At 40.2% G+C, this 23,391-nt stretch overlaps 1 protein-coding gene across 9 annotated transcripts in view; it reads left to right on the top strand.

Annotated features, from left to right (window-relative positions):
• Positions 1-23,391, top strand: part of LOC116463547 (C-Jun-amino-terminal kinase-interacting protein 4) — a 165,344-nt gene that overhangs the window by 46,077 nt on the left and 95,876 nt on the right. For 8 of the 9 annotated variants that reach the window (XM_058434710.1, XM_032146680.2, XM_032146686.2 and 5 more), the window contains exon 3: positions 21,291-21,361. In XM_058434710.1, the coding sequence (XP_058290693.1) occupies positions 21,291-21,361 (71 nt within the window). Of the gene's footprint in view, positions 1-9,226; positions 9,282-21,290; positions 21,362-23,391 lie in introns of those variants that run through there. The other variant, XM_058434715.1, reaches the window with a different exon arrangement.

Below are 23,391 nucleotides of genomic sequence, written 5' to 3'. Positions count from 1 at the left end.
AGATAGATAGATAGATAGATAGATAGATAGATAGATAGATAGATAGAGACAAGATCTCATTATGTTGCCCAGGCTGGTCTTGTACTTCTGGGCTTCAAAGTGCTGGGATTTCAGACATGAGCCACAATGCCTAGCATGAAGGGATTATATAATATTTTAGAACCAAACACTAAAGACACAGTTGACAGACTCAGCCTACCTTTCATTGTTTTACGTATTAAGTTTTCTTGTTGTTATCTGTAGGGTACCAAGTTTTCTTTCTGTCTTTTTTTTTTGAGACGGAGTCTTGTTCTATTGCCCAGGCTGGAGTGCAGTGGCGTGACCTTGGCTCACTGCAACCTCCACCTCTGGGGTCAAGTGATTCTCCTGCCTCAGCCTCCTAAGTAGCTGGGACTAGAGGCATGCACCACCACGCCTGGCTAATTTTTGTATTTTTAGTAGAGATGGAGTTTCACCGTGTTGGTCACGCTTGTCTCGAACTCCCAACCTCAGGTGCTCTGCCTGCCTCAGCCTCCCAAAGTACTGGGATTACAGGTGTGAGCCACCGCACCCAGCCTGGGTACCAAGTTTTCAATAAGAAATTATTATTTATTGAAACCGGATCTCACTCTGTCTAACGTGTGCAGTGGCAGGATCCCTGTTCACTGTGACTTATGCTTCCTGGGCTCAATCGATCCTCTAGCCTCAGCCTCCTGAGTAGCTGACACTGCAGTCACAAGCCACCATGCCTGGCTACTTTTTGTATTTTTTGCAGAGACAGGGTTTCGCCATGTTGCCCAGGCTGGTCTTGAACTCCTGAGCTCAAAGCAGTCTGCCTGCTTCAGCCTCCCAAAGTGCTGGCATTACAGGCATGAGCCACCTTGCCCAGCCTGAAAGAAATTTTTTTTCTTTTTCTTTTTTTCTTTTCCTTTTTTTTGAGATGGAGTCTTGCTGTGTCGCCCAGGCTGGAGTGCAGTGGCACGATCTGGGCTCACTGCAACCTCCGCCTCCTGGATTCAAGTGATTCTCCTGCCTCAGCCTTCCGAGTAGCTGGTATTACAGGTGCCTGCCATCACCCCTGGCTAATTTTTTGTGTTTTTAGTAAAGACAGGGCTTCACTGTGTTAGCCAGGATGGTCTCAATCTCCTGACCTTGTGATCTACCTGCCTCGGCCTCCTAAAGTGCTGGATCTTTTTCTTTTTTTCTCAGAGACTATGTCTGGCTCTGTCTCCCAGTGTGGAGTACAGTGAAACGATCATAGCTCACTGCATCCTTGAACTCCCAGGCTCAAGTGATCCTCCCACCTCAGCCTCCCAAATAGCTGGAACTACAGGCATGAGCCACCATGCCTGGGTAATTTTAAAATTTTTTGTAGAGATGGGGTCTTGTTATGTTGTTCAAGCTGGTCTCAAACTCCTGGTCTCAAGTGATCCTTACACCTTGGCCCCCCAAATGCTGGGATTATGGGAGTAAGCCACTGTGCTCGACCAGAATTCCTTTTTTGACTTGGAAAGGAATTCCTTGTCTAAAATCGTTTTATGATGCATTAAGTAATTGGCTTCTGTGATTAGAGGAAGAATTACCTTATACTTGAAATTGCATTTTTGGTATCAAAGTACCTTTAAAATGTCTCACACTCAAAAAAGAAGCAGAAGATACTGCTTTTTTTCACAAAAGTATCTAAGTGGAATGAATTACTAATTATTTTACATACATTATCCCTTTTATTACTAAATTTAAAAAATCTGTTTCCTGTTCCTTTCTAGTAAATGTAAAAAAAAATAGTGATTTCTTTTCTTCTTCTTCTTCTTCTTCTTCTTCTTCTTCTTCTTCTTCTTCTTCTTCTTCTTCTTCTTCTTCTTCTTCCTCTTCTTCTTCCTCTTCCTCTTCCTCTTCCTCTTCTTCCTCTTCCTCTTCCTCTTCCTCTTCCTCTTCTTCTTCTTCTTCTTCTTCTTCTTCTCCTCCTCCTCCTCCTTCTCCTCCTCCTCCTTCTCCTTCTTCTCCTTCTCCTCCTCCTCCTCCTCCTCCTCCTCCTCCTCCTCCTCCTTCTTCTTCTTCTTCTTCTTCTTCTTCTTCTGATGGAGTCTGGCTCTGTTGCCCAGGCTGGAGTTCAATGGCGTGATATTGGCTCACTGAAACCTCCGCCTCCCAGGTTCAAGTGATTTTCCTGCCTCAGCCTCCCGAGTAGCTGGGATTACAGGCACCCATCATTATGCCTGGCTAATTTTTGTATATTTGTAGAGACGGGGTTTCACTATGTTGGCCAGGCTGGTCTTGAACTCCTGAGCTCAGTTGATCCACCTGCCTCGGCCTCCCAAAGTGCTGGGATTACAGGCATGAACCACTGTGCCCGGCCTAGTGTTTTCTTAATTAAGGGAAGTGATCAATTTAGGGGACTATTTGAGGATGCCAGTTTTTTTTCATTGTCCCAGATTTGTTATCCAGTCCAGAGAGTCATACCTTTTTTGGAATTGTTATGTTCTGTGGTATCCATCTTCTCATTCCTCTCTCCAAAAGCATTAATTATGTTTTCCATTTTAATTCAAAGACTTTATAAAAATGAGATCATTTAAAAATAATTGACAATACTCTAGGGAAGGGAGGAAGAAATTCTTCATCAAGTATTAGATATGGTCTTGAGCTTAATTTGATCTAAAAACTTTATTTTTGTTATGAATATATTATCCTTCAAAGAATTTCTCCCCTGGGAGTCTGCTCTTCCTTTCTGAAATAAAGCTTGCTGTATAAAGAACAATTAAGGAACTTACAAACTGTGGTTAATCAAAATTGACCGTTCAGATGCACGAAGTTGATAACACGAAATCTTTTTCTATGAACTGAGTTATTTTTTGAGCTGGACTCTTGCTCTGTCGCCCAGACTGGAGTGCAGTGGCACCATCTCGCTTCACTGCAACCTCTGCTTCCTGGGTTCAAGCAATTCTCCTGCCTCAGCCTGCCAAGTAGCTGGGATTACAGGCATACACCACCACGCTTGGCTAATTTTTGTATTACTATTTTTTTTTTTTTTTTTGAGACGGAGTCTCGCTCTGTCACCCAGTCTGGACTGCAGTGGTGCGATCTCGGCTAACTGCAAGCTCCGCCTCCTGGGTTCACGCCATTCTCCTGCCTCAGCCTCCCGAGTAGCGGGGACTACAGGCGCCCGCCACCACGCCTGGCTAATTTTTTATATTTTTAGTAGAGACGGGATTTCACTGTGTTAGCCACGATGGTCTCGATCTCCTGACCTCGTGATCCCCACCCGCTTCGGCCTCCCTAAGTGCTGGGATTACAGGTGTGAGCCACTGCGCCTGGCCTAATTTTTGTATTTTTAGTAGAGACGGGGTTTCACCATATTGGCCAGGCTGGTCTCAAACTCCTGACCTTGTGATCCGCCCACCTCAGCCTCCCAAAGTGTTGGGATTACAGGAGTGAGCCACCGTGCCCGGCCTGACTCATCTTTTATTAATGCTTTGGAACTTACTCCCTTCTCCTGTTTTTGAAATTGGAGTCTTTTTCTCTTTTCTAGTGAATTGTTTTCTTTCTCTTCCTTCCGTTTTTTTCTAAGCCTTAACTGGTGTAATATGAATTCTAAGTGTATCTTAAATTTTCTTCATAGTTTTTATTTTACCACACTTAAACATTCCCCCAGTTTTTCTGGGGGGAAATTATTTGACTGTTTTTTCACTTTACCACCTTAGCTTTTTTTTTTTTAAATCTCCAGTATGAATCAAAGCTTCTTATTTTTAATTTTAAAAATTATTTATTTCTTAATTTTTTTGAGACATTGCAGTTCTATTGCCGAGGCTGGAATGCAGTGGTGTGATCATGGCTCACTGTAGCCTCAACCTCCCAGGCTGAAGCAGTACTCTCACCTCAGCCCCAAGTAGCTGGGACTACAAGTGCATGCCACCACACGTGGCTAATTGTTTTTTTTTGAGACGGAGTCTTGCTCTGGTTGCCCAGGCTGGAGTGCAGTGGTGCTATCTTGGCTCACTGCAAGCTCCGCCTCCCGGGTTCATGCCATTCTCCTGCCTCAGCCTCCCGAGTAGCTGGGACTACAGGCGCCCAACACCACGCCCGGCTAATTTTTGCATTTTTTCAGTAGAGATGGAGTTTCACCGTGTTAGCCAGGCTGGCCTCGAACTCCTGACCTCTGGTGATCCGCCCACCTCAGCCTCCCAAAGTGCTGGGATTACAGGCATGAGCCACCTCGCCCGGCCGAAGTTTTGTGTTTTTTGTAGAGCCAAGGTTTTGCCATGTTGCCTAGGCTGGTCTCAAACTCCTAGGCTCAACAATCTGCTCGCTTTGATCTCCCTCATGTTAGAATTACAGGCATTAGCCACTGTGCACAGCCTAAAAACTTCTTATTGTTTAAAAAGGTGATGTAGGAAGTAATCTTTAAGTATCATTAGTTCCCTGTACTGTTGGAAAATCAGGATTGGGAGTGACTGCTGTTTAAAAGATGAAAACAAATGGAAATAAATGTTATGTCAGGAGTTCATTAATTCTTGTTTTGTATAATAGAAAACAGATGATCTGGACTATCTAATCTTAATGTGACTGATTTTTTTTTTTTTTTTGAGAAGAGTCTCGCTCTGTCGCGCAGGTTGGAGTGCAGTGGCGCGATCTCGGCTCACTGCAACTTCCACCTCCCAGGTTCAAGCAGTTCTTTCTGCCTCAGCCTCTTGAGTAGCTGGGACTTCAGGTGCGTGCCACCACATCTGGCTAATTTTTGTATTTTTAGTAGGGATGGAGTTTCACACTTTTGGCCAGGCTGGTCTTGAACTCCTGACCTCAGGTGATATGCTCACCTCGGCCTCCCAAAGTGCTGGAATTACAAGCATGAACCACTACACCCAGCCTGATTTTTTGTTTTTTAAATAAAATATGAGACCAGGCACGGTGGTTCACGCCTGTAATCCCAGCACTTTGGGAGGCCGAGGCAGGCATATCACCTTAGGTCCGGAGTTCAAGACCAGCTTAGCCAAAAGGGTGAAACTCCGTCTCTACTAAAAATACAAAAATTAGCCAGGTGTGGTGGCGCATGCCTGTAACCCCAGCTACTTGGGAGGCTGAGGCAGGAGAATTGCTTGAACCTGGGAGGCAGAGGTTGCATTGAGCCAAGATCACGCCACTGCACTCCAGCCTGGGCAACAAAGCAAGACTCCGTCTAAAACAAAAAAAGAAAATATGAATTTTGTGACAAAGTAAATGTAACCCAACATTTAATTTAAAATAAACATTTATTTAGGGGCACTGAGATGACTGTTGGCAGTACCTGTAGTGGGAGGAGAGGTGAATGCAATTTTTTTTCTGAGTGCCATTTGTTTGAGTGCTGGATGGCTTTTCTAGTTTTTGTGTTTTTACAGTGTATTAGTGTCTTTAATTTTAAAAGACTGAGTTTGTCAATTCTCATGAACATATTTTAGGGGCACATATCCCTTTTAAAAAATAGCCACAATAAAAATTCAAGTTCTGCTCTAAAGACTACTTCCTTTGTTAAAAGGGGAAATTTTGGTTAAAGTTATTTGAGAAGCAAGAAAAAGTAAAGAAATAGGAACTGAATTAAAAGACACACTTTACAGCTTTTGATAGTATGGAATCTGTCATGTTGCATGATTTAACAATGTTGAAAAGTTGAGTCTATAATACGTTTTTTAACAATTTTTGGTGATGTTTGATTTAGGAGATTTCTGATTACTTTTCAAAATCTAAACCAATATAGGAAATATTTTTTTACTTTTTCCAACATGAATAAAGGACTTTTTTAAATGCTGTATATTATTCCTTATCTGGGAGTAGCAATAATACTTCCTGTTAATATCTTATGAACCTTAAGAAGAGTCTGTAATCTATATTGTGTGGAATAAGGAAATTGTGAATTGAGAAAGCCTGTTGGTGCTTTTCAAGTGTGTAAGGAGTGTAATCAACTTTGCCATTCATAGTGTGGCAGTAATAGGTCTTTGTCAGAAAGTACTTTTTATATTTATTGTCTCTGTTGTATGTTGTGTATTTCTATCTTGTAAGCCAAATATTATCTAAAATTTGAGTCAAGCAAGTATAGATATTTTAATACAGTTGAAAATATTAAACTAGTCCAGTATGCCTAGCATTCTGCCTAGGTATGGTTGTGGTACACGAGTGTGATATGGTCCTTGTGGTCAAAGAAGTCATAGTTTAGTGGGGGGAGGAAGGGGAAGATTATGTATATGGCCTACTAGTCTTTTTCCCATATATATTATATTTTATATGATTGCGGTTAGGATGTATATTTAATTTTGTATCTTTTCCTTAACATTATCATAAGTATTTTTCCTTGTTGTATAATCTTCATTATTATTTTTATGTCCACATAAATCCACTATGCAGAAGCTATGCCATCTGTTAACAATTTTTGTTTTCCCTGAGGACTATGCTTTATTTTTTCCTCTTATGAGAATTATTTAATGGCCGCTGTGTTTTTTACCATGGCAGCCCAGAAACAGAACAAACGTTGAAATGCAACCATAACAACTAGTTTGAACCTTACCTGGTTGGCATATTTAAATTGTTTTTTTTTCTTGATCCACGTTTTATACATGTATAATGAATATATTATGCTCTATTGTAAACTGTCTCAAATCCTTTGTGGAATGAAGAGGTGAATCAGGGTAAAATAAATGTAAGCAATTTAAAATACAAAAACCAAAAACTTCTGTTGGTTGGTTGGTCATTTTTTCTGGTATACTGAATCATATTGCGGTAAATATTTTTTTTACATCTACAAGTTTTCCCTTCTGTTGGTAGTTTTCTTACAATATATTTAAGGAAGTAGGTCAAGGAATTTTAGTGGTTCTTGGCATATAATAGTTTGGCCATTTCTAATGTGAATAGAATTGGAGAAGTAAGGATTAGTAGCAAATTCCATTTTGCTTGTCATAACTTATGAATTTGAACCGTTATTTACAGCATATTAGCACACAGAGCTGATATAGAATCATTTATTATTTGATTCTCTCTTAGGAAGCTTCTGTTGCCCTCAGGCTCCTTGGATTTACAACTTATTTGTCCCTAAGTATAGAGCTGTTGCCTTTGTGGAGAAGATGAAAAGATTTAGATGACAGTGATTTTTTTTTTTAGTGGGTACTTCTTAATTTGGTGGCTATGTTTTTTTAGGGAGTAAGTTTTTTTTTTTTTTAAGAGATGAGGGTCTAATTCCTGTGTTTAAGCGATCCTCCCACCTCAGCCTCCCGAGTAACTGAGATTACAGGTGTATGCCACTGCACCCATGGCTGTGATTTTCAGCTATTATGTTTAGACTCTTCTTTAATTCCGCCCTTCCTTCCTTTAAATGAAAATTCATCTTTGAATTAAATGGAAAAATGTTGTTGGCACTGAAGTCGAATGTGTTAGATCCTTATACTTTGACCTTTCTACCCTTTTCGTCCCCCATATAACATTCCTTTGCTTTTTACATCTTGTGTCAAGATCTTAGTCTAGTAAAATACCTGCAAGTCTTCACTTTGAAACATTATTATTAGAAGGAAAACACTTCTTATTTCTTGGTCATAAGAATAAGCACTCCACTAGATAGAAGGTTGGGGGAGATATTAACATAAACAATAACATAATTTTTATTTTAAAGGAATTTTTAATTTTTATTTAATTAATTTTATTTAAAGGAATTAAATAAGGCTTAAAACAGACCTTCAACACAAGGTGATTGATAAATTAAGAATTTTCACAGCACATAAACCATTTTAAAGTTGCCAAGTGTCATTTCATATCAAAATTAATATTTGAGAGAGCCTAAATATTTTCTGTCACTGCTTTTCAAATCACCTAAAAAAATACATTCAGGCTTGTACAGAACTTTGTCAGATCCTTTACTGTGCTTTGTGATTAGCAATGAATGTTAGTATTTTCAAAAAATTGAATAATACTGTAATAGGACACTTTTTCCACTTTAGTTCTGTCAATAGGCAATTCCTTCTACATAATTTTAAGAATGATAAAAGTAGATTACGATGATTTATATTATATATATTTTAATGATGATATGTGTTTTTGTTGAAAGTATTTTTTTAATGAGGCAGCTTTAGGAGTTTGAATTATATCTTTTGGTTTTAAAAGAATGACAAGTTAATTATTTAGAAAGCTACTTTTAGTCTGTTTAATCAGAATCTAGTTCTTCGCAATACTAAGAATATCTGTATATTTAATAAACTATATATCAGCTATTTTTTATTTAGAGCCTACATATGAGTGGGAAAGTAGGAAATTAGGCACAAGATAGCTTTTGCAAACACTAACATTACTTCTGCTTCATTAGGTAATACTTGTGGTCTTTAGCTGTTTTATGTTTTGTTATCTGTTTTTGGGCTCTTTCATTTTTGTAGTCTAGTGTTGTCTATTGAGAACCTTAAAGTTGTAATTTATAATTAATATCTAGAACTAAAGGTATCAGAAAATTAAGTTTATGAGTAAGAGTTAAAGGATTTCTGGTGATTTGCTTAGAGAACAGGGAAAATACGAATAATTTGATTAATCTTTCAGACATATAAAGGGATGGATAAGGAGCATAGCAAGCTGTTTGTCTGTTATTTTGGAAGATTAAGTGAGAGAAAATGAATTTTTTGGCTTTGGTTGGTCATGAGGAAGTATTTCTTGGCCATGAGGGTGATACACAGGAATATGTGCAGAAGTTAAGCGTGGACTGTCCCTACATAGAGACTTTAGGTAGGAGAATCATTAACTTTGTTGTGGATGGCTTAGGTAACATCTTCAAGACAGAGATCTGTCAGATCACTAGAAGTTTCCACTGCTGGGATTCTTTGAAGTTATCCTACTCTGTTTTGAGAATATGATCACTGATTCATAGTAGCTTTAAAACATGTATAATTTCACATTGTGTCATTGATTAATAACATATCTGAAAATTTTTTGAAGTTGAGAGATATGGTAAAGGACTTAGTTGGTGAGGAGAGGTTGTTATTACTGTTTTGATGTGGTTGTCTGGGATTTCTTTGCTCTTAAGTCAGCCTTGCTTACCTGTTGGGACTTCTGATGCTAAATTGTTCAAGAAGTTTCTGAAAGACCACATGTCAATCTTCTGAGGCCCAGCAACAGTTGGACTATCTGCCTTCCAGGAACAGTAAAAACTGATGATTCCTTTTGAGAAGGCAAGTAATGAGTTGGATATGGCATTCTAGCAGGTCTGTTTCTCTTTCTTCCCCCCGTAGGCCTATCAGCAGTCTGATGGGGCAGAAGACAACAGAGATGGAAGGTGTTCCAAACTTGGCAAAGGCCATCAATCTCAGGAGGTAAGCTCTGATTTTGAGCCGGCAGAGCAGGTGGCTCTTCCTGCCTTAATCTTATCCTCTTGCTTTTTGGAAAGATGGATAGAAAGAGCGCTCAAAATGAGGCTGAAGTATCTCCATTCGTTATTATAAAGGGGAAATTTTGGATTTGTCTTTTGATTGTTCTTTTTTCTTGCCCCCTCACCTTTTTTTTTTTTAGATAACATGATTTGCCTTTTTTTTTTTAACTCCCCAGAAAATTAGCAATTTTAAAAATGGCAGTTACTTATCAGTTGTTTTGGGATAGGATGAACAGAATCTTGTTTATTTCCAGTTAATCTCGGCTTGGAGCTCGTTTTGATGAGTAAAATAACAAGGTTTAGAATTTTCCCTGAGATCATTTTGAAGTTTAGGTTTACGTGATAAAAATTAAACAAGAAATGACCTTTTAATACACTTCAAATGGAATGCAGCAATATAGGCGTAGGTTAACTTCATGGTACTTGAGGCTTTCGAGGATGTCTATGGTCCTTGCCAGGCGGGCTTTTCTTTCCTGCTTTCCCCTTCCCTCTACTTCCTTTTCTTTTCCCTTTAACTGATTCCTTAGTGGCATTCAGGACTTTAAAGAGATGGCTCTTCCACATGTTAAAGTGACTTCTCAAAAGTGTTTATACCATCTTACGGGAGTTAGGCCTTGAGTAAGCTGAGTTCATTGGATATGTTGTTGTTCTGAGTTATTGTAAGTATTTTCAGAAAAGAAAGGTTCTGAATTTGTATTATTTGATCTTGGTGTATGTGTGTATATTTTCTATGTATTATATGATCAATTATATATGATCTTTGTGTTACATGATTTATATTGTAAGTACCTACAAAGATAATAATAAAATTTAAGATCACAGTATATCGGTAAAGAAAACATGAAATACACAAAGTCATAAAACAGTTTCTGTTCAGGTTCTTGCTGTAGGTATTAGGCAGGAGAGAATATACCACCAGAATAACATTCGGAAAATCATTTATAGTAACAGACGTAAACTATCCTTTTTTTTTGAGACGGACTCTTGCTCTGTCGCGAGGCTAGAGCGCAGTGGTGTAATCTCGGCTCACTGCAGCCCCCACCTCCCAGGTTCAAGCGATTCCCCTGCCTCAGCCTCCCTAGTAGCTGGGACTACAGGAGTGTGCCACCATGCCTGGCTAATTTTTTGTATTTTAGTTGAGACGGGGTTTTACCATGTTGGCCAGGATGGTCTTGATCTCAGGGTTTCACCATGTTGACCAGGATGGTCTCGATCTTCTGACCTCGTGATCTGCCCGCCTTGGCCTCCCAAAGTGCTGGGATTACAGGCGTGAGCCGCCGCGCCTGGTCTTTTTTTTTTTTTTTTTTTGAGACAGAATCTCACTTCGTCACCCAGCCTGGAGTACAATGCCATGATCTTGGCTCACTGCAGCCTCTGCCTCCTGGGTTCAAGCAATTCTCCTGTCTCAGCCTCCTGAATAGCCGAAGTAAACTATTCTTAAAACATAATGGGGACTGGAGGCAATGGCTCACACCTGTAATCTCAGTATTTTGGAAAGCTGAGGTGGGAGGAGTGCCTGAGACCAGGAGTTCGAGATCAGCCTGGGCAACATAGTGAGACCTTGTCTCTACAAAAAATCAAAAAATTATCTTGGCCTGGTGGTACGTGCCTATAGTGCCAACTGTTTGGGAAGATCACTTGAGCCTGGAGGATTGCTTGAGCCCAGGAAGTCAAGGCTGCAGTGAGCTGTGATTGTGCCATTGCACTCCAGCCTGGGAAACAGAACAAGACCCTGTCTCAAGAAAAAAAAAAAAAAAAAACATAATGGGGTAACATACCTTTGATAATTTGGAATGCTAACTTTTTTTTTTTTTTTTTTTGAGATGGAGTCTTGCTCTGTCACCCAGGCTGGAGTGCAGTGGCGCGATCTCGGCTCACTGCAAGCTCCGCCTCCCGGGTTCACACTATTTTCCTGCCTCAGCCTCTCCGAGTAGCTGGGACTACAGGTGCCTGCCACCACGCCCGGCTAATTTTTTTTTTTGTATTTTTTAGTAGAGACGGGGTTTCACCGTGGTCTCGATCTCCTGACCTCATGATCCGCCCGCCTCGGCCTCCCAAAGTGCTGGGATTACAAGCGTGAGCCACTGCGCCCGGCCTGGAATGCTAACTTTTAAGAGGATTTCAGTACATGTTTATAAGCTGATATATGTTAAGCTAACTGTAGTTGCTATAGCGAACTAGCCACAAAAATTATATATTAATGACTCAAGTGTTATTTCTTGCTTACATAAAGTTTAAAAAGTGGATGTTTCAGATAAGTGGGTGGCTTTTGTGGAGACATGGGCATTTCCCCCTTTATAGCTTCTAAGTTTGTCTTACCTGCATTAAGTTGGAGGAAGGGTAAAGGGCATGGTTCATCGTGTGTGGAGGGTCTTTACTGGACCAGGCCTAGGAGTAGCACACATCACTTTTACTGCTACTTCATTGGCTATAAGTTAATCAGAGGCTACCTGCAGGGCTGGGATGGATAGCCTAGCTATTTGTCCAAGCAAAAGAGGAAACTGTTGGTTAACATCTGGCCACTCTTTGCCTCAGCTTAACAGCCTCAGTAGGGGCCATTAGTATGTTATTTTGCCCAAGTGTTGAGGCAAAGGAATGATTCTGCCTAAGGCTTAGCAACATCTGCCTATTCTTTCTACTGTGAATTATCTGAGGAAGAGAAGAGAAGGACATTTCATTAAAATGTCCTTCTCTTATAGCATAAATGTTGATATTTTTCTTTTTGATCCCTTACCATTTGACTTTTTCTTTAAAAAATAGGTTATTAAATGAAGAATTAATTTCCTCATACTTGTGTTAAGGAATAGGTTTCAAATGACTCTTTTTAAAATTGAAATCCAGGCTGTGCCTGGTGGCTCGTGCCTATAATTCCAGGACTTTGGGAGGCTGAGGCAGGAGGATTGCTTGAGGCCAGGAGTTCATAACCAGCCTGGTTAAAATAGCGAGACCCTGTCTCTATTTAAAAATAAAATTAAGCCGGGCGCGGTGGCTCACGCTTGTAGTCCCAGCACTCTGGGAGGCCGAGGCGGGCGGATCACGAGGTCAGGAGATTGAGACCACGGTGAAACCCCGTCTCTACTAAAAATACAAAAAATTAGCCGGGCGTGGTGGCGGGTGCCTGTAGTCCCAGCTACTCGGAGAGGCTGAGACAGGAGAATGGCGTGAACCCAGGAGGTGGAGCTTGCAGTGAGCCGAGATTGAGCCACTGCACTCCAGTCTGGGGGACAGAGCGAGACTCCGTCTCAAAAAAAAAAAAAAAAAAAATTAAATTAAATTAAAAATTGAAATCGAATTCACATATCATAAAATCCACCATTTTATTTTATTTATTTATATATATATTTTTTGAGATGGAATTTTGTTCTAGTTGCCCAGGCTGGAGTGCAATGGTGCGATCTCAGCTCACTGCAACCTTCGCCTCCCAGATTCAAGCAATTTTCCTGCCTCAGCCTCCTCAGTAGCCAGGATTACAGGCACCTGCCACCATGCCCGGCTAGCTTTTTGTATTTTTAGTAGAGACGGGGTTTCATCATGTTGGCCAGGCTGGTCTCGAACTCCTGATCTCAGGTGATCTGTCCGCCTTGGCCTCCCAAAGTGCTGGGATTACAGGCCTGAGCCACCACACCCGGCCAAAATTCACCATTTTGAAGTGTACACTTCAGCGGTTTTTCGTACAATTTTCAAGGTTGTACAACCGCCACCACTAATTCCAGAACATTTCTGTCACCCCAAGAAGAACCACCCCCTCATACCTGTTACACTTACTCCTGCTTTTCTGCTTCCCCTTGTCCCTGAAAACCACTAATCTAATTTTTGTCTCTATAGATTTGCCTGTTCTGGACATTTCATAATAATAGGAGCATACAATATATGGTCTTTTGTGACTGGCTTTTTTCACCTAGCATAAAGGTTCATTCATGTTGTAGCATGTGTCAGTACTTCCTTCCTTTTCATAACCGAATAATATTCTTTTATGCGATACCCTCCACCCCCATTTCAATTGCCTATATATCCTGCTAGAGCTAGAAACAACCAACGCTCTTAACTTTGCTATCTGAAAGTCTGTAGTAATATAGTTTTGAAGAGCTGAGTATAATGAGCAACCACTTTGGGAAGATACTCCTTGGGTTTCCTCTTGGCATCTTGACTCGTTTAGTTCCTAGTTCATAAATGGGTAAGTAGATAACTTAATGTTTGAACCATCTTTACAATGCTGTGGTTGCCTACTAGGAGTAGGTAGTATATTAGTCATCTTGTTTTATTTGTATAATTAGCTATCAGTGACACATCTGAATATAACTAAGCAGAATGATAAACCTTCTGTTTAATTTTAATGGGAAAGATAAATGAATTAGTTAAGGGCCTTAAGTAAGTATACTGAGGTGAACAGGCTCTAATTTACTCTTCTACTGGAGTGGAGAGGAAGATGGAAGTGGATATAATACTTATGCTAGAGGATAATATTTACATCTAATTTATGTAGATATTTTAACCCTGCTTTTATTTTGTTTTTTGTCTGCTTTTATTTTATTCTTTTAAAATTCCATTTTATTATTTTTTACTTATTTACTTATTTATTTATTTATTTTTGAGATGGAGTCTGGCTCTGTTGCCCAGGCTGGAGTGCAGTGGCACGATCTTGGCTCACTGCAACCTCCACCTCCCAGGTTCAAGCAATTCTCCTGCCTCAGCCTCCCAAGTAGCTGGGATTACAGGCATGTGCCACCACACCCAGCTAATTTTTGTTTTTAGTAGAGACGGGATTTCACCGTATTGGCCAGGCTGGTCTCCAACTCCTGACCTGAGGTGATCCACCCACCTTGGTCTCCCAAAGTGCTGAGATTACAGGTGTGAGCCACTACGCCTGGCCCTGGCCTGCTTTTATTTTAGATGTTGGAAAATTCAGTATTTTGCCTGTTATTTAACAGGGTACAGCCAAAATACATTTATGTAAAAAGCTGAGACAGAGGTTAATTTAAGTATACTTTATGATTTATTTTGTATCAAAAACTTAGCGAAAAGATAGACGTCATCAGCATACAATTTTCTTTTTTTGTTTTTTTTTGAGATGTAGTCTTGCCCTGTGGCCCAGGCTGGAGTGCAGTGGCACAGTCTTGGCTCACTGCAACCTCCACCTCCCAGGTTCAAACGATCCTCCTGCCTCAGCCTCCCAAGTAGCTGAGATTACAGGCATGTACCACCACACCCAGCTAAATTTTTTTGTATTTTTTGTAGAGATGGGGTTTCGCCATGTTGGCCAGGCTGGTCTTGAACTCCTGACCTCAAGTGATACGCCTGCTTTGGCTTCCCAAAGTACTGGGATTACAGGCGTGAGCCACTGTGCCTGGCCAGCATACAAGTTTCTAATATGTAACAGTAAGTTGAAAATATCTTAAAATACCACTTTTTGTGCATTAAAAACATGAAATTTTGTGTGTGAAAGAGATAGTAAAAGTTTAAGACCTGTAATTTTAAGACCTTTAGCTCTTATGAAAATAACAGGCATAAACTATGGTAATCTAGACAATGGAATATTAGTCAGTGCTAAAAAGAAATAAACTGTTTGTCCAGGAAAAGACGTGGAGTAGGTTGTGTGTGGTGGCTCACGCCTGTAATCCTAGCACTTTGAGAGGCGGAGGCAGGTGAATCTCCTGAGGTCAGGAGTTCGAGACCAGCCTGGCCAACATGGCGAAACCCTGTGTCTACTAAAATACAAAAATTAGCCAGGTATGGTGGTGGGTGCCTGTAGTCCCAGCTACTCGGAAAGCTGAGGCATGAGAATTGCTCGAACCTGGCAGGCGGAGGTTGCAGTGAGCTGAGATCACACCACTACACTCCAGCCTGGGTGAAAGAGCAAGACTCTGTCTCAAAAACAAACAAAAAAAAGATATGGAGTAACCTCAAATGCATATTACCAAGTGAAAGAAGCCAATCTGAAAAGGCTAGGTACTGTATGATTCCAACTATGTGACATTCTGGAAAAGGCAAAACTATGGAGACAGTAAAAAGATCATTGATTGCCAAGGTTTGGGAGATGGTAGGGAGGGATGAATAGGTGGAGCACAGAGGATTTTTAAGGCAGTGAACTTATTTTGTTTGATACTGTAATGGTGGCACAGGTCATATTTTCGTCAAAAGCTGTAGAGTATACAACACCAAGAGTGTACCCTAATGTAGTTGATATACTTTGGGTGATAAGCATGTGTCAGTGTAGGTTTATTGATTGTAAAAAGTATGCCACTCTGATTCTAGATGTTGATGGTAGGGGAGGTTGCTTGTGTAGGGGGGCTGCAAATACATGGAAATTCTCTGTACTTTCATTTAATTTTGCTGTGACCCTAAAACAGCTCTAAAAATAAAGTCTATTAAAAAAATTAACAAAAGGGACAAGTCATCTGTAACTCCAGGTAGTTTGCAGGTGCTAAATGCCCTTTTTCTGTGATAAATGGTTGCTATTAAATAAAAAAAATAGGTATGTATGTATATTATTTATATGAGATTAGTAAATATAACCATTTCACCTTTTGAAAGAGATGGTTAGAGAATGGATTGATAGTTTATCAGATGTTATTTTTGAGGTGAAAGTAAGACTGTGTTGCCAAATGGAAGTAAATTTAGCAAAAAGTAACCCTGATGGGTTAGAAAGCTGTGAATGGAGGCTGAAGGAATTAATGATAGAAATAATTCAAAATGCTTAAGAAGAACAAAATGATTACTAGAACTTTAAGGAATTTTTATGGATGAACCTAAGCTTATGTGAACAATGGTCATATTCATGTAGATAAATATTGGAAATCTCCCAAAATTAGTGGTATATTGTGTTATATGTCTCCTTCCCACAAGCCTTTTTTTTTTTTTTTTTTTTTTTGGAGACAGAGTTTTGCTCTTGTTGCCCAGACTGGAGTGCAATGTTGTGTTCTCAGCTCACTGCAACCTCCACCTCCTGGGTTCAAGTGATTCTCCTGCCTCAGCCTTCCGAGTAGCTAGGACACAGGTGTGCACCACCATGCCCAGCTAATTTTCGTATTATTAATAGAGAGGTTTCACCATGTTGGCCAGGCTGGCCTGGAACTCCTGACCTCAGGTGATCTGCTCGCCTTGGCCTCCCACAGTGCTGAGATTACAGGTTTGAGCCACCGCTCCTGGCCTAATCTCACTATTAAGTGGTGTACATTTGACACAAAGCAGTGCAAACAGAAATTGATTAGGAAGCTGGCATAAAATCAGTCAGGACCTGACTTTGTTTTGTGGCATTATAATGTTTTGTTCTGTAAGGTATACACCCAGCTCTCTGACCAAGTCAGTTGACAAACACCTTACATAAAAGCTTCTCTCGGCGGGGCGCCTGTAATCCTAGCACTTTGGGAGGCCGAGGTGGGTGGATCACGAGGTCAGGAGATCGAGACCATCCTGACCAACATGATGAAACCCCCTCTCTACTAAAAATACAAAAATTAGCTGGGTGTGTTGGTGCACGCCTATAGTCCCAGCTACTCAGGGAGGCTGAGGCAGGAGAATCGCCTCAACCAGGGAGGTGGAGGTTGCAGTGAGCCGAGATCGTGCCATTGCACTCCAGCCTGGTGACAGAGCGAGACTCTGTCTCAAGGAAAAAAAAAAAAAAAAGAAAAAAAAAAAGGCTTCTCTCTGAGGTTTGCTTAATGGTATAAGTCAGCTAGGGCTGCCATAACAAAATATTACAGATTGGGTGGCTACAATAGCAGAAATTTATTTCTCACAGTCTGGAGGCTGGAAATCTGAGATCCATGGTACAAGCAGATTTGGTTTCTCCTGAGGCCTTTCTCCTTGGCTTGCAGGTGGCTGCTTTACCTCTGTGTCCTAATATGGCCTTTTGCCTATCTCGTGCTGTTATAAGGATACCAGCCCTGTTGGATCAGGGCCCCACCCTAATGACCTCATTCAACCTTAATTACCTACCTTCTTCTGCCTTTTTTTTTTTTTTAAAAAGTCAGAGTCCCGCTCTGTCACCGAGGCTGGAGTGCAGTGGTGCAATCTCAGCTCATGGTAACCTCCATCTCCCAGATTGAAGCGATCCTCCTGCCTCAGCCTCCCAAGTAGCTGAGCTTACTGCTATTTGCCGTGACACCTGGCTAAGTTTTGTATTTTTAGTAGAAACAGGGTTTCACCATGTTGGCCAGGCTGGTCTCGGACTCCTGCCCAGGTAATCCACCTGCCTCGGCCTCCCAAAGTGCTGGGATTACAGGTGTGAGCCACCTCGCCTGGCCCTTAATTATCTTCTTAAAGGCATAACTTATCCCCCAAATGCAGTCATTTTGGGAGGCAGAGCTTCAGCCTATGAATTTGGAGGGTGAGGGGGCACAATTCAGTCCATAACAGGTCAGGAGATAAGAGTTCTCTGTGGGCATGGGGAGCAAAGAGTGTTGTGACTTGACAATCAGATCCAGAAAAGTCTTACAGACCATCGTAAGAATTTTTTTTTCCTTTTAAAAATGAGATCAGAAGCTTTGAAGTTTTGAGCAGTTAGTCACTCGTTGATTCCATCTCTATTTTGAGAATGTAGAGAACAAAGGCTAAGTAGAGAAACTAGTCAGGACACCAGGATTATTATTGTAATAACCTAAGCAAGAGATGATGTCTTGGGTCAAGGTGAGAGTGATGAAGGTGGTAAAAGTGGTGAGATTCTGGTGTTTTGTTTGTTTGTTTTTTGAGATGGAGTCACACTCTGTTGCCAGGCTGGAGTTGCAATGGCGCAATCTTGGCTCACTGCAACCTCCGCCTCCTGGGTTCAAGCGATTCTCCTGCCTCAGCCTCCCAAGTAACTGGAATTACAGGCATGCACCACCATGCCCAGCTAGTTTTTGTATTTTTAGTAGAGATGGGGTTTCACCATGTTGGCCAGGCTGTTCTCGAACTTCTGACCCTGTGATCCGCCCACCTCGGCTCTCAAAGTGCTGGGATTACAGGTGTGAGCCACCACATTTTCTTTATCCAGTCTGTTCGGTAACATTTTTGTTCTGTCCCTGAGAATGCTAAAGTCAGAGCAATGAAGCTTGTTTGTTATGGTTCTGAGTAATTTGTTTAAATCCCATTCTACATGTTGAACTCATAGCCGTTGTAGGATAACATACGGAAGAATGAGTATTCAAGCAAAGGAAAGTGCCTGTGTGAATGGATGCACATTGTGTTTGAACTGAGGTGGGCTGGGGCTATACAGACATAAATACATTAGATCACTAACTCCTCCCCAGAGGTAACTACTATCCTGACTTCTAACAATTCAGATTAGTTTTGTGATATGTCTTTGAATTTTGTATTCTTTTGTTTCTGCTTCTTTCCTTCAACATCATATTTGTACTATTGGTCCATGATGTTGTGTGTGGCAATAATTTGTTTATTCACATTGTACAGTATTCCAGTACATGAATATTTATCCATTCTACTCTTGATGGACAGTTGGGTTGTTTTCAGATTGTGCTTCTTTGAACATTGTTTTAAATACCTTTGGGTAGACACATATATAGGCTTTCTAGCAATGACATTGTTTTGTCATAGGGTTGCAAACGTTCAACTTAATTAAATCTTGCCAAACAGTTCTTAAGTTGGGCATACCAAGTTACGGTGTATGAAACCATACACCACAGTTTATGAAAGTTCCAGTAGTTCTACATCCATACTGGCACTTGGTGTGTTGTGTTTTTCGTTGTAGCCATTCAGAAGCATGGTGGTGTTGCATTTTGGTTTTAATGTGCATCTCCCTGACTTGGGTACACATTTTGTTTGGCAGTTTGATGCCTTTGTGTCAAAGTATCTGTGAATGGGTTGTTTCTGTAAGAACAGAGGAGTTTTTTGTTTGAAGCATACTCCCCTCTGCCCAAAGTGAAGTCTTAAAGTAAACTCCAATATACAAAACAGATTAAAAGGAGTATTTGCTGAGAAGCAGTATAGCATGGTAATTAAGAACATAGATTTTGGAGCCAGATTCTGATAGGAATCCTTGCTTTGCCATTTTCTATCTGTGTGACTTTGGGCAAGTTACTTAGCTCCTATTTGCTTCAGTTTCCTCATCTCTACCATGGATGTAATAATAATACTTTGGTCATAAGGTTAATGTTAGGCTCAAATAAGTTAGTTTATATGCAGTTCTTAGGACTGTATGGTACCTAATAAGCACTTGATATTGTTGGCTGCTATTAGTAGTGGTGGTGTTGGTGATACAAATTTATTTATGAATTTATATCAGCTGACAAGAATAATAAGGCTCTGCTATTGAGCACAAATTTGAAATCGAGGATTATGAATGATAGTTGGATTTTATTTTAGCCTCAGCATCCAATTCTTGTTTTTGTTGCACATTATCAAGAAAATAATGATTCAAAGAGATGAACAATTGAAAATAGATATGGTTTTTCCAGTAGTCTCAGAATTCCTTTAAGCTTTTAATCAGTTTAAATGACAAGAAGTAGTAGAAAATGTTTATTTTGAAATTATTAAATATGCATAATTTGCTTGGATTTCCTGTTTTTAAATAAAAATCATAGAATTAAATTTTATTAAAAAATTAATTTATGGTTGTAGCATCTATTATTTTATCATGACACATCTGCATAATAAATTTGCTTATTATCACTTTCAGCCACAGGATAAGATGAGCAGCAGATGTACTCAACACTTGCGTGGCATGATAAAATGTGCTCCGTGGGTACTGTAGTGTGTGTTTGCTCTCTGGTGCAAATGTAATGAGCCAACGACACATAGGCTTGAATTAGAAACAAATCAAAACAAAGACAGCTACAGTTTTCCTAATCACATATTTTCAAGATATTTAAATAGATTATGGCAAGTAAAGGTACACAAACCCAAAATGAATTTTCTGGGCAGCACAAGGTATGTTTTGTTTGGTGTCTGGTGTGTTAATACTAGGAGGCATATAAAACATTCATTTATCTGCTGTCAGAGTATTAGTTCATACTAGTTCCTTCTACAGCTGTCCTCCACGGTCACCAGTTGTAGATTACACACCGCCTTGCCTGTTGGCAGCCAGCGACCCTTAAACCCAGGGAACATTTTCAACTATGCTCAGGCTTTCCAACAGACTAAACGAGTACCTTGACAAACTCCTCTAGCACCAGCTTTATTTCTCCCCAGACTGTCTCCCACTGCTCCTTAGCCAAGTATGGGCTCCTCCAGTCTGGCCAGTCTCCCCTCTGCCTCACCACCACCCTCTGCCTCACCACTGGCATGGTTTTGTGTTCCCTTCTCTGTGGTAACAGTGTCAGGAATGCTCTCATTACCATCTGTCTTGAGTACTGTAATTTCTTCCTTTGTGGTTCTGTGTGGACACCACCTCCTCCCTGAATCATTCCTCTTTGCTATCAGTTATTCTTTCCTGTGGAATCCTGTCCTGACATTCTGTATCTCAGGATCTATTAATAAAACTTTTTTTTTTAATATCCTAAAGTTGTACACTGTGAGCACTACCTCAAGTCAGTGCCACTCACAAAACCCATCAGCAGAGGGAGCTAAATAAAAGAAGATGAGTCCCTGAAATTGAGGAGACCTGAAGCAGGAAAAGTACTTATAAACAATCAACTTTCACAAACTGCCAGTGCTAAAGAGCTTGAGTAGTGTTGGAAATACATTATTTGGGCCCCAATCCCAGTTTAAAACTTTGATGAGGTGATTTGTGTTTTTGAAAGAGTTAATTCTATATCATGTTAAAAAAAAAAACTGTTTAGGGGGATGACCTGATAAATATAGGAATATTAGAGAACCAATCTAATGTATTCCCCTCATCTGAAAGTTTTCATTATTGAGGATGATGAAATGAGGTCACTGCTTTGTGAAGACTTGCATATGGAACACTGAGTCTGAAAGTTGCTAAGGATTATGGATAGCCCATTCTGAGTTTAAACATGTACTTTTTCAAGTAAATTTCTTATTTTGTTTTGATCAAGTGTATGTATCTTAATTTCAGTTAGCAGACTTGAAGAAAGAGAAGCAGAACTGAAGAAGGAATATAATGCATTACATCAAAGACACACTGAGGTGGGTTTCTAGGTTTTTCATTACCATGCTATTATTGAGACAAAGAAATGAACCTTAGAAAAAATGTCTTAATTTTTCTTTGAAAATCAGAATTTTTTTAAAAAGAACAATTCTTGGGGATTCTTTCAAGAAAACATTAAATTTCACGTGGCATTTACCTAGTTACCAAATGTCAACTTTCCTTGGAATTAGCTTTCATGGGGTGAATTAGTATGCTACAGAATAATTTAGTTATTTAAGGCAGCTATAGTACTTCTCTCCTTGGCTGGCTAAGCAAAAACCTATGTGCACATAATGAAGTTTCTGTGATGCTAAGATGAGAGAACTGATTTTTTTTTATGAGTTTGGAAATTATGGATTGGTAAGTTATTGGTAAAGGGTCTCTACATTTATTATCCATTGTAAAGGACTTATTTGCATTAAACTCATAACAAATAATATAAGCACAAATTATAATGTGTTAAAATAACCCAAAAATAGGTTTTTTGCATGAGTTTTCAGTATTTTTTAACAGTTCCAGCACACAGTCTCCTCAAAGGAAATTAGAAAATGCACTTGAGGGTTTTTAAAGCTTTTAATGATTCCCTGTCAGCCTTTCATGTTGCTTTTGTTTCTGTTATCTTAATGTGAAAATTATTTTTGTATGTCATGGTCAGTCTGGGGTTCACATACCCAAATAAATACAATTTTTATAGTTTTATGCAATATTTGTTACATGAAAAAAATAATTCCTCTCTCTTTCCCCTTGCTAGTCCTATATTTCCCATGATACATATGGTTCCAGTCTTAGCCCGTTTTTTTGTTTTGTTTTGTTTTGTTTTTTTCTCCCTAGTTTGTGTGATCTCTTATCCTGCGTCTGGTAGAAACTATGTTGTTGTTTTTCTTTAGAAGAGTATAAAAACCTTTATAATCTATAATCATAAAACAATTTAAAATCATGTTTTGGAGAATATCCACACAGATTGTATTCTGTGTACAGTAAGCATATTAATGCTACAAAGATTGTATTTACATTATTATATTGTAGCTATATTCTGTTGTTGCTTGTGTGTGTGTGCGTGTGTGTGTGTGTGTGTGTGTGTGTGTGTGTGTGTGTGAGAGAGAGAGAGAGTCTTGCTCTGTTGCCCAAGCTGTAGTGCAGTGGCGTGATCTCGGCTTACTGCAACCTCCCACCTCCTGGGTTCAAGCGATTCTCGTCCCTCAGCCTCCCAAGTAGCTGGGATTATAGGTGTGTGCTACCATACCCGGCTAACTTTTGTATTTTTAATATAGTAGAGACAAGGTTTCTCCATGTTGGCCAGGCTGGTCTTGAGCTCCTGACCTCAGGCAATCCACCCACCTCGGCCCCCCAAAGTGCTGGCATTACAGGTGTGAGCCAGTGTGCCCGGATGTTGCTGTTTATTTATTTATTTATTTAAAAAATGTTTTAATACTAGCCATTGCTTTTAAGGAACAGAAAACCCCACCACACATTGCATTTGAATCATGTGGTTAGCACTTTCTTGGGGTAGGGTGTAGAATTTTTCCCTGTTAGCCTTGACACGTGAGATTTGATTATTACAGTCTTAGCTTAATAACCATACCCAAAGCATGAAGTATCACAGAATTGACATCCAGTAGTAGATGGAAAGGATGGTCCATGAAGGGCTGGAACCATAGAGCTCAGGGAAGACAGGAGCAGGTTATACAGCAGCTTTTTCAGTGTGTAAAAAATACCCACATTTGGCCAGGTGCGGTGGCTCACGCCTGTAATCCCAGCACTTTGGGAGGCCGAGGCGGGTGGATCATGAGGTCAGGAGATTGAGACCATCCTGGCTAACACAGTGAAACCCTGTCTCTACTAAAAATACAAAAAATTAGCCAGGCGTCGTGGCAGGAGCCTGTAGTCCCAGCTACTCGGGAGACTGAGGCAGGAGAATGGTGTGAACCTGGGAGGCAGAGCTTGCAGTGAGCCGAGATCGCACCACTGCACTCTAGCCTGGGCAACAGAGCAAGACTCCGTCTCAAAAAAAAAAAAAAAAAAAAAAAAA

The sequence above is a fragment of the Hylobates moloch genome, unplaced genomic scaffold (assembly GCF_009828535.3).
Source record: "Hylobates moloch isolate HMO894 unplaced genomic scaffold, HMol_V3 SCAFFOLD_41, whole genome shotgun sequence".
Taxonomy (NCBI): Eukaryota; Metazoa; Chordata; class Mammalia; order Primates; family Hylobatidae; genus Hylobates; species Hylobates moloch.
The sequence above is the reverse complement of the archived record's forward strand: the minus strand, read 5'-3'. Positions and strand labels throughout refer to the sequence as shown.